The 11614-nt window shown below is 55.1% G+C and overlaps 1 protein-coding gene across 6 annotated transcripts in view; it reads left to right on the plus strand.

The window, feature by feature from the left end:
- TNRC18 (trinucleotide repeat containing 18) overlaps window positions 1-11614 on the plus strand; it is an 88467-nt gene that overhangs the window by 69662 nt on the left and 7191 nt on the right. For all 6 annotated transcript variants that reach the window (XM_072753215.1, XM_072753217.1, XM_072753216.1 and 3 more), the window contains 8 exons: window positions 112-542; window positions 4589-4741; window positions 5081-5222; window positions 7228-7345; window positions 7789-7864; window positions 7954-8062; window positions 10472-10588; window positions 11254-11418. In XM_072753215.1, the coding sequence (XP_072609316.1) occupies window positions 112-542; window positions 4589-4741; window positions 5081-5222; window positions 7228-7345; window positions 7789-7864; window positions 7954-8062; window positions 10472-10588; window positions 11254-11418 (1311 nt within the window). The remainder of the gene's footprint in view (window positions 1-111; window positions 543-4588; window positions 4742-5080; window positions 5223-7227; window positions 7346-7788; window positions 7865-7953; window positions 8063-10471; window positions 10589-11253; window positions 11419-11614) is intronic.

The raw sequence follows: 11614 nt of genomic DNA on the forward strand, positions 1-11614 counted from the left end.
GAGGAGGAGTGGGACTGTGGCCTTCTGCTGGTGGCCAGGGTGTCTGGGTGGGTGGGAAGTGGGGGGCCTCGGGAGCCCCTGTCCACAGCCCCCACCCTCGTCTACATCTAGGCACGGAGTTTGAGTACACCGACTCGGAGAGTGAGGTCAAGGTGCGGAAGCGGTCGCCCGCCGGGCTGCTGCGGCCCAAGAAGGGACTGGGGGAGCCAGGCCCCTCCCTGGCCTCACCCACACCCAGCACCCGGGGCCCTGGTCCTGCCAGCCCCGACAAGGCCAAGCTGGCGGCAGAGAAGGGGCGCAAGGCCCGCAAGCTGCGGGGTGCCAAGGAGCCCGGCTTCGAAGCAGGGCCTGAGGCTAGCGACGATGACCTGTGGACACGGAGGCGCAGTGAGCGCATCTTCCTGCACGACGCCTCAGCCGCCGCCCCGGCCCCCAGCAGCGCAGCCCCTGCGGCCACCAAGCCCAGCCGCTGTGGCAAGGGTGGCCCACTGAGCCCCCGCAAGGACACTGGCCGCGCCAAGGACAGGAAGGACCCCAGGAAGGTAGGGGCTGCGTGGAGGGTGGGGGTCGTGGGAAGGGCCCCCCCCCCCATCGATCGATCCTCCCAGAGGCACTCTCACCTCCCATCTCAGGGTAACACTGTCCCACGGGAGTGAGGTGCTGGGACCCCAAAGGAAACGGCAATCCTGACATGCAGTTACCAGAACACTGAACACCCCCACTTGTGATAGGGCACTCTGTGTGCTCCTGAAGGAGTGTTTCTGATATGGGGACCCGTCACCGGGTCTATCAAGTGCTGTCACTTCAGGTGATGAGCCCAAACCATAGCTCAGGGTCTCTGTGGTAATCATTATGTGCTATGTGACAGTGATTGTGTTGCTAAAGTCTGTCTGGATCCTACTACGGTGTGTGTGGTCTCCTACGCACAACCTATAGGAAAATCTCATTTCTTGAGTAGTGAATTCTATGCCTGGGCTCCCCAGGTGGAGAACGCTTGCTCTCTGAGCACCCTTGGACGGTCTAACCTATTCCCTTCCTTGTGCTGCCTGCTGGGGAGCTAGTGGCCTCTTGTTCCCCCTTTGGGTGATTGCATTCAGACCTAACAGCTCTCAGCTGTGGCCTCTGACTCAGGCCTCCCTGGCCTTCACTCCGGCCTTGGTGGAGGATGATCTTTTGACTAACAGTGATATTCTAGAGGACATTGTGATGAGGGATGAGACTCGGCATTGCTTTCCTGGTAAGGGGGCTATGGTCCTCCACAGTGATTTGTGCTCACCTGTTTGTCTGCGGCTAGAGCCCTCTCAGCTTTTCCCAGACCTTTGGGGGAAGGTGCTGGAATACTATAGAATACTCATGCTGATCATACCAAGTGGTCTGCGGTAGGGCCCAGGTAGGCTCTCACCCCTATTCTCTCTTCTCACGACCCTTCTGGCACTGACTCCCTGGAGTTGGTGGGGGGGGCCTGTCCCACAGGACTGTCCCCAGCCCACCCCTACTTCACACACCAGTCTTGGAGTTCAGTTGTTACCTATGCTTCTGATGGACACACAGGCTGTGTACCGGGGGTTCCCAGGACCTGCTGCTCAGGGTTGATAATTCACCAGAGGGACGTGAAGAACCCAGAAGGTACTTTACTTGCTATAACCGTTTATCAGAAAGCATACAGTTCTGCAACAGCCAGATGGAAGAGATGCTCAGGACAAGGGATGGGGGAATGATGTGGCACTTCCCTGCCTTTTTCAGGTGCTCCCTACCTGGGGGCTCCTTGAATCCCTCTTCTAGGGTTTTATGGGGCCTTCATCTCATTGGCAGGATTGATTATTAACTCAGTCTCTGGGCCCTCTCTCCTCTCTGGAGGATGGGGGGGTAGAGCTCACAGAGTTCCTGGCTTCTTCTCCTGGCTTGGTGTTTCTAGTGAGCAGCCCCCATCCTGGGGCTAGCTAGGGACTTACCCGAAGTTGCCTCATTAAGGCAAGAGAGAGATGCTCCTATGATCCAGGAAGTTTCCAAGGGGCTTAGGAGCCCTGGGTCAGAAACCAGGGGCAGAGACCAAGAATATATTTCTTTTTTTTTTTAAAGATTTTATTTATTTATTCATGAGAGACACAGAGAAAGAGGCAGAGAAGCAAGCTTCCTGCAAGGAGCCCAATGTGGGACTCCATCCTGGACCCCGGGATCACATCCTGAGCTGAAGGCAGTTGCTCAACCACTGAGCCACCCATGTGTCCCCCAAGTATATATTTCTTACCATGTCCCTGTATCACAAGACTCTGTGAGGTAGCTTACTCATATTAAATGCACTTTACAGGTGGCCTTATAACCCCTCCATGGTCATGGCAGCTAACACGATCATCCAAGCTGAGCTTTGAACACCCCCTGGGCCTTACTGCCTGTGGGCCCTTTGCCAAGATACGGTGCCGTGTATGGGCGAGAAGATCAGGGCTCACCCAATCCCAGCCTTCTGATGATACAGTAAAAGACTAGAACAGAACAGGCTAATTATCAACAAGAGGAGAAACCAGATATCCATAAAATCACCCCAGAGGCAACCACTCTTCATAGTTTTGTGAGATAATGTTTGTATTCTTTTTAGACTTGTACATTTCCATTTGCCATCAGCCTTAATTTTTTTTTTTTTTTTGAGATTTTTACTTACTTATTTTAGAGTGAGAGAGCAGTGGGGAGGGACAGAGGGACAGAGAGAGAGAATTCCAAGCAGACTCCACATTGAGCACAGAGCCTAACATGGGGCTTGAACTCACGACCCTGAGATCACGACCTGAGCCAAAACCAAGAGTCGGATGCTCAACCGACTGAGTCACCCAGGCGCCCCTGGCATTCCTTTCTTACTAAAAAAAAAAAAAGAAAGAAAAATTAGGTTCCCAGAAAGGGGCCTTCTGGTCCATGGGAAAGTTATCAGTGTTGTCTGATCATAACAGTGATTTGGAGGATACAGAAAAGGATGGGGGAAAAAAAAAAGAAAGAAAAGGGCGAAAATTCAAGTCCACTCAGAACTTTCTTTGCCGTCCCTGGCCTGCCCCCGTGGACACAGCTGCAGAGATAGGCGCTGTAGGACGGGCTATGTATTTACAGTAGGTATTTGGAGGAGAAGGCAACAGAACCACATCATAGCCGTTCCTTCAACCCCCAGGATGCCTTCTGATTTCAGAAATGCGAACAAGGGATCCCTGGGTGGCGCAGCGGTTTGGCGCTTGCCTTTGGCCCAGGGCGCGATCCTGGGGACCCGGGATCGAATCCCACGTCGGGCTCCCGGTGCATGGAGCCTGCTTCTCCCTCTGCCTGTGTCTCTGCCTCTCTCTCTCTCTCTCTGTGACTATCATAAATAAATAAAAAATTAAAAAAAAAATTAAAAAAAAAAAAAAAAGAAATGCGAACAAGATTAAGGCATGCATCCGATGCAAGAAATATAATTATTGAGTGTCTGCCTTGCCCCTCATGACGCTGTGTGCTGTGGATGTTACGTGTCTGGTAGGAAGCCGTGACTTCCGCTGTGGTCTTTTTTAATGTTGCCCAGTATTGTCTTTTTATGTTTCTTCATTTCCCACATCCTCGGGTCCCTTGACTTGGTTGTTTTGTTTCAGGAATGTGTCTTTTAAAAAGCATAAAGTGACACACACACCCCCGCCCTCGTCTCCACTGCCTGCTCATCACCCCTGGGTCAAGCAAGCCTGAGCTTGCTTCTTGCACCAAGTGTCCCCACTTTGTTCTTCCCGCCGCCGCCTCTTCCTCTAATGGGACTCTCGGCCGCTGGCCCAAAAGCTTGTCACTGGATCTGGCGATCCCTAAGTGTTTCCCTAAGGTCACAGGACAGCCAGGTTGTTTGCAGTGCTTTGCCGAACAAAGCTGGTGCACTCAGAAGTCTCCAGGCCGCTGGCAGGGTCTGGGAGCAACCCCTTCACCCTACCGTCCCTGGGTTGGGGGTGCTTGGAGCTAGGATGGGCCTGGCTCTCCCCTCGCTGCTGGGGTGCCCTGGAGTCAGGTGAATGGTTCTGCTTCCTCCTTCCAAGAACGTGCCTTTGGAACTAGCTGGTCCTGCCCTGTTTTTGTGACATCACTTGAAAGAGCAAAGTGGAGCCACCTATGCAGTCATTCCTGGAGGGTGGTTAAACGAATTGTGCACCTGCCCAACACACGCACATGGAACTGTACCGTGAGCAGCCGCTGAAGTGAGGCAGCCTCTGTGTATATAAGACATTCTTGGGGGAGAAGTTGCAAAGCAGGACTTTGGGCAAATTCCCATCTGTGCTTAAAAAAAAAAATACTATTTCTGCATAGCCTGTGTGTTTACGTGGCAAGTTCTGGAAGGATGCACCAGGCAGCCACTGGTGATTCTTGTTAGTACTGTGTACATGATAGGGTACATTGGAGAGGAAGTTGCACCTATATGCACTTTGGTACTTTTTTTTTTCTTCTTTTTACGCAAGTGACATGTAGTAATAAAACAATTAAGATTAAGAACAAACATACTAGCGGGAAGGGAGGGGGAGGTGTTTTGTTCCTCTCCCAGGAGAGGCAAGTTGTGGGGGAGGATAGCCTCTGATGGCACCTGTGTGGCTTCCTCACCCAGAAGAAGAAGGGAAAGGAGGCCGGCTCAGGGGCCGCACCACCGCCGCCCCGTGTTCCCGCCCTGCCCCCCGAGACCCGGGCTCCCCATACCAGCTCCCCGGCCACCACCAAGAGGAGCAAAGCCAAGGCCAAAGGGAAGGAGGTGAAAAAGGAGGTAAGGCTTTCTGTGCTCAAGAGTGAGGTCCCCGTAGCCCCCTCCCTGATGGGGATGTGCTGGGTGTGCCCACCCCCCAACGCTGTCCAGCCCCCGGCCAAGCTGTTCTTCCTCAGAACCCACTGTTTGTCTGGAGGTGCTGCCTCAGCACACGCAGTCCTGGCCATCTGGGGTGTAGGCTTATTCTGCTCTCCCTCTGGCCTTTGGAGTGAGGCCAGCTAGCACATGTGGGAGATGCCCCTGCAGCCTGACGATGACCCCAGTTTCCAGGGAGGGTCCTAAGTGGCAGGACTTGCATGGCATGGCCTAAGCTGAGGGTCTGTTGTGCTCTGTCCCCAGAATCGGGGAAAGGGGGGAGCTGTGAGCAAGTTGATGGAGAGCATGGCTGCTGAGGAGGACTTCGAGCCCAACCAGGACTCGAGCTTCTCTGAGGATGAGCACCTGCCTCGTGGTGGGGCCGTGGAGCGGCCGCTAACTCCAGGTAAGTCCTAGCAACGCCGTGTTGGTCCGGCCTGCAGTGTGGGGCTGCAGAAGTTTCCCCGAGGAAAGCAGCAGGCAGGGGCTGACTAGCACGAGGAGTGGGCACGTGCAAGGGCCTTGAGGTCGGCGCATGGTATCTGTGGTAAACTGAGGGAGTCTGGTTTAATTCTGGTTTAGTAAGCTGGTGGGGGGCAGGAGCACAGCCCTGAGTAGGGGAGGAGGCAGAGGCAGATGATCCAGGCTTTCAGTCTTTGCCCTAATGAAAATAAGAAGCTGTTAGAGGTTGTAAGTGGAAGATCAGCACAGTCAGATTGGTTTTGATAAGTGCTCTCTGACTGCTTTGTAGAGGACAGATTGGGGGGGGGGGGGCTGAGGGGCCCAGGCAGTCCAGGTAGGAGGCCCTTGTGAGGATCCCAGCAAACGATGGTGGGCTGTAGTGCCATAGACAGCATGGAGGAAGATGGGGTGGGTTTGGCCATGTTGGGAGGGGGAGAGGGGTTCTGGGGTGGGCTGTGTGATGTGAGCAGATAAGGGGTGAGGACGGCAGGTGGTAGGGTGGGCACAGAGGGAGCAGGCTGAGATCCTGTGCCATGCTTTGCCTGCTAGAGTCTGGGGTGCCTGGAGGACATCCCAGGGAAGCCATGTATGCTTGGCATTTGGACCCAGGGATCTCCTCCAGGAGCTTAGAGGAGAGACTGAGGATGGGAATTGGGTGGGGCAGATATGGAGCAAGAAGATGAACCAGGCTGAGGGACTTCATGATCGGGGGAGTATCACTCAGCTGTTGCTGTGTAACAAACAGCTGCTCAGTGGGAAATGGCAAGAGGTAGTTGTGTCTCAGTTATCTGCAGGGCAGATGGGCTGACCTCAGCTGGGTTTGTTCCCACAACAGTGGGATGGCTAGAGGTCCTCTGATGCAGGGATGGCTCTGCTCTGTGGCCATTCAGCTCCTGGACTAGTGGGTGAGCCATTGCATGCTCTTCCTGTGGCCATCCTGCCAGAGGCCCACAGGGGCAAGTGGGAGCTGACAAGGCCTCCTCAGGCCCAGATTCGGAATCAGCACTTGATCACTCCTACTCTTGTGCCATTGGCCAGAGTAAGTCATGTGGCCATGCTCAGCGTGAAGGAGTGGGAAGTGCACTGCACCCACGGTGAGGCTGTAGCAGGGGTGTAGGTGCAGCCAGGGATGAACAGGTAGGCTGGCTGTTCTGTCCACCCCAGTGAGCTGTCTGGATTTCTCTAGCCTGGTCACAACAGCGCAGGGCCGGGTTCAAGGTCCCACAGGACAGGAAGAGCGGGCCTAGGGCCCTGAAACAGTGTGGCTGAGCCTGGAGGAGGAAAACAGAGGAGCATGTTGTTTGAGGGAGCTAGAAGCAGGTGGCTTTTAAGCCAGAGGCAGAGGTAGCTTTGGGATGAGGACAGATGAGGAGGGGCGGGAGCAATGAGTACTGACAGCCTCGCTGGGAAGTTTGGCTAGAGGGGTTTGGCTTCCACCAGATTGAATGGCAACCCAGGTGGAGAACAAGCCAATGGAAAGTCCTGGATGCATGGCTGAAGTGGTGGTGGTGGGGCTGATGACCTGGAGCCTCATGCTCAAGCCTCAGGGTGGTGGTCTTTGAGGTAGAGGAGGGGCAGCACATGTAGGCTGTCACCCTTGGTCTTTACCCACTTGGGATCTTTCCAGAGGCCTGGGTCAGGAGAGTAGGGGCTGCTCATGGCCCCACCGTGTGCCCCTGCATGAGGTCTGTCTGGGCCCACCGGTGGGCACACACATGGGCTTGTACACACACAGACGCACACACACGGCACACACTGCCTGCAGGCAGCCTCTGGGCCCACCAGTGGGCACACACATGCACACACAATCACACACACACACACAGGGCACAAACTGCCTGCAGGCAGCCTTATGCCTTGTCCCCTGGGGGAAGGGAGGTTCCGGCAGCGAGGGCGGGTCTCCCTGCTGCCCCCTGGCTCCAGCCCTGCCTCCTCGCCAACCCCCACAGCTCCACGTTCCTGCATCATTGACAAGGATGAGCTGAAGGACGGCTTGCGTGTGCTCATCCCCATGGATGACAAGCTGCTGTATGCTGGGCATGTACAGACAGTGCACTCCCCAGACATGTGAGTGGAGACCTGGGGGCCTGGGCAGGGGCCAGCGCCGGGCTCAGAGCCCAAAGACCCTCACCCAGTCCCATGTCCGGGATGCTTTGCCGGGCCTCTGTGAGCAGGTAGCTTTGCTTCTCTGAGCTGCAGCTCCTCCGTAGAACCCGTGGAATGACCCTGAGAGGGTGGTGCTCTCTGAGGGGGCTGAGCGGGCACGGCAGCCCCCAGTATGTGCTTAGACCTGCAACCCCTAGTTGTACAGAGGAGGAAGCAGACCCAGAAGGGGAAAGACTCCCCAAGTTTATATAGGGCATCAGCAAACTCCCAAGCTCTGACATCATACGTGGGTGGTCTGGGAGGCTGAGCTGGTACTCTCTGGGCCAGGAGTTGAGGTGCAGGGGTCTCTCTGGGAAGGTCCACGGTCTGTATCACCCCACTCCACACATGCCATGGCCTTGCAGATACCGCGTGGTGGTGGAGGGTGAGCGCGGGAACCGGCCCCACATCTACTGTCTGGAGCAGCTGCTGCAGGAGGCGGTGAGGGGCCAGACAGCGGGGCTGCCGGGAGGATGGGGGCCAGGGCTGTTCCCCGCCACCCCTGGTGCTCAATCCTTTGCTTTTCCCAGATCAATGATGTGAGGCCAGCCTCCACTCGCTTCTTGCCACAAGGGACCAGAATCGCAGCCTACTGGAGCCAGCAGTATCGTTGCCTCTACCCAGGCACTGTGGTCCGAGGTGAGGCATCCCTCCTGTAGACCCTCCCTGGCATTCCCCCGTTTCCTCTTGAGTCACTTGAACCCCAGCCCTGACTGTTTGAAACATGAATGCTTGTGCTGGCTCCTGGTAGCTGAAAATTTCTGGGGCCTCTGGGCCTTGCCAGGCTCAGGAATGGTTCACACAAGCATCCTCAGGACTCAGGCCCTCCATCTGCTCTCGTCTGGGCCTGGCTTCACGCTCAGTGCCTTGGAGACTAGATCCCACAATCCTAACAAATCCTGTCATTGGGAGAATTCTCTCGTTTTCCATATAAGTCCCGGGATGGAGCCTGCAGAACTGGTGTGGGTCATGTGCATTTCCTTGACTGCTGTGAGTCTCACCCCCAACACTAGCGAGCAAGGTCAGCTTACTAATTCCACACATGGACTAAGAGAGGGGACGGTGGCTTCCCCGCGAAAATTGGGGTGCTGTTAGCAGAGTAAGAGATTGGGAGCTAGGCAGATGAAAATAACAGGAGCCCCAGAAGATGTAGGTACAGGTGTCAGACACCACAGATGCCCTCTGGGCTCCCCCTAGCTGTTGCAGACCCAGCATTCCCAGGAGATAGGGGTATGGATGTTCACTACATTACAGGCAACAGCCACCACCCGACCAGCTGGCAAATACAGTGCACCCCATGGCTACCTAGTATCCACGTAAGGCAGAAGGTGGGAGTGTGGGGGGCACTGAGCAGGAAGTCCTCTTACTGTGGTAAGAGTTCATCTTGATTCAGGTCCCCCAGAGCTCTTTGTCTCCCCAAACCACGATGAGGTCACTCTAGGGACTTCCCCTGGTCATCCCTCTGAGAGTACTATTTTCTCCAGCTCCTGGACTGCATTGTGTCTTTCTCTCCCCTTGTCGTCCTAGAGAATCTTTGTGTAGCTTTCTGAGAAAGGGTATAGGGGGGTGCAGTGGGAGGGTGTGTGTGTAAATCCCTCCAGTATCTGCATGCCTAAGATCTCTTTATTCTAAACTGTTCTTTAGAGATAGTAGAACTGGAATAAATTCTAGGTTGGAAATAATTTTCTGTCACTGGTCCATTTTTATCTGGCTTCCAATTGTCTGAGAAGTTCAATGCCATGATTACAAACACATCTTTGTAGGAGACTTGCTTTTTTCTCTCTGGAAACTGTTAGGATGTTCTCATTCTTCCTAGATCTGGGATTTCATGTGGGTTTGTGTCTGTGTGTCTGTGTCTGTATGCATTGCTGGTGATTTGGATGAAGCAAGTGTCCTCTGTTCTGAACGCCCGCGCTGCCCTCAGAGAGCTGCTCCCTGGGACTCACGCTCCTGAGCTGTGCTGCCCACAGCATCTGTATCTTTATTCCTACTGGCTGTCTGTTTCATCACCCTTTTGTTCCACCTCTGAGTGGTTTCCTTGGCCAACCCTGCTATTCTGATCCTTCCGTTGTCTTGAATTGTTGAAATCCCTGTCATGTAAGAAATTCCTAAGAGCTTTTTCTTATTCTCTGAATCAATCTATCTTTCTTTTTTCTTTTCTTTTTTTCTCTTTCTCTTTCTCTCTTTCTTTCCCCGGGAACTTTTTATGTCCTATTTTCTTGTTTTTATATTGTTTTGTTTCATATCATGTTTGGTTATATCCATGTTACATTTTCTTAAATATCTCTGAAAATCTACTGTTTCCATGTCAGGTTTCTCCAGCTCCCTTTTGTCATGGGTTCTGCATTCCCTTTTGGGGTCCTGGGCTCTCTCTTCATCCTCCTCTGACCTCTCTGGTCTGTGTCTGCCTCTCCTAAGAGGCTGTCCTTTCAGCCCTGGTGATCCATAGTAAGTGGATCAGAAACCTTGTGTGTGGGCAGGAGTGTTCTGTGGGGGCCTCAGGTCCCAGCACCCACAGTGTGCCTGCTGCCAGACCACCCACGGCCTGTGCTTAGGGGCCAGACCAGGCATCTGCATATAGAATGGGGTGGGGGTCACCCACCCAGCTCCTCTGCACCCCAGGGCTATCCCCTCAGCCTGTCCAGTGTTGGGATTCCCTGACCCCTACCTTCAGAGGTGCTGGGTGCCTCTTGGTGCCCTTCTTCTGGGCCCTCCGAGTGTAGGTGGTTGTGAAATGCCATGCTCCCACCTGCCGCCAGCCCCTTGTTGCTTCCCACTGTCCCTTCTGGTGCCTGCCCTTGTGCTCCCTAGCTCCCTGTTGGCTCGGGGAGGGTCTTGGGAGTGAGTCGAGATGCTGGAATGGGCGTGCTGGTGCTCCTGCTGGGACCACATGGCTCCGAAGCTCATGTTCTACACCAGTCTCTACCTGCCCTTGTACGTCTCAAGTCCAGGGCTGCTTACCTGCTCGTTTTGACTCCCCTTTTTGCCCTTGTGCCCCTCTGAGAGTGGGGTCCGCTGGCCTCCCTGACCCTGCCCCTCTGCCGACAGGCTTGCTTGGCCTCGAGGATGACGGGGACCTGATCACCGTGGAATTTGATGACGGGGACACAGGGAGGATCCCCCTCTCCCACATCCGCCTCCTGCCTCCTGACTATAAGATCCAGTGTGAGTGGTGGTCCTCCTGCCCTGCTGAGGGTGACCCTGCCCTGTGAGCCCAACTCTCGGGCTCTGGCCATTGTTTGAACCATTTACACCCATGGGATGGAAATGGCAGAAACCATGGGTGGGGCTCCTGGGGTTCCCCAGGCCTGCATCCCCAGGCTGCCCAGGCTATCGAGGCTGGCTGGTCACCGTGACTGAATGTCCCATGCCTGTGTCCACGAGAGCATGGAATTCCTGCCTCAGCTCTGTGTGTCTGGAGATCCCAGTCCCTTTGACTGACCAATAGCAGCTCAGGTTCATGGGGGGGAAATGGCTCTTCCAGGGACCCATGACTAGGGGCAGAGCCAGGACTTGGACTGAGGACTGCCTGACTTGTAGGATTTGAGCATCCTCCAGGTGGATTATAAAAACCATAAAGGTGGGATCTTGGCTCAGCTCCACCCAGTCCATTCACCCGAGGGGCCCCTGTGGAATATTTTGTGTGTGTAGACACCTGAGTGGCATCCCTGCAGACGGGGCCACACTCCCCAACTGCGCAGCCCCTTCAGGCAGGCCAAGCAAGCTCAGCCAGGTGGTGATCCAGCCCCTGTCCCTTGTGACAGACGATGCTTAGGCAGCTAGGAAAGTGGAAAGCTAGCCCTGAGCCCCCGTTTGTCCTGCCCATGCAGGTGCGGAGCCATCCCCAGCCCTCCTGGTGCCAAGTGCCAAGCGCCGCAGCCGGAAGACCAGCAAAGATACTGGGGACAGCAAAGATGGGAGCACGCCAGGGTCTGAGGAGTCTGGTGCCAAGGCCCGAGGGCGTGGGCGGAAACCCAGCACCAAGGCCAAGAGTGGTATGTGGGCCCCAGCTCAGTCCTAGCCAAGGCACAAGAGCAGGTGTGGGAGTAGATGGGGACAGGCTGCATACCTCTGTGGGGACTTGGCTGTGGGGCCGCTTGGACCACTTGACAGATTGGGAAACTGAGGCTTTGGGAGGTGCATTGATCCGTCAGGGGCAGAGTTGGTCTTCAGCCAGGTGGCTCACTCCAG

This window comes from Vulpes vulpes, chromosome 3 (genome assembly GCF_048418805.1).
Source record: "Vulpes vulpes isolate BD-2025 chromosome 3, VulVul3, whole genome shotgun sequence".
Classification (NCBI taxonomy): domain Eukaryota; kingdom Metazoa; phylum Chordata; class Mammalia; order Carnivora; family Canidae; genus Vulpes; species Vulpes vulpes.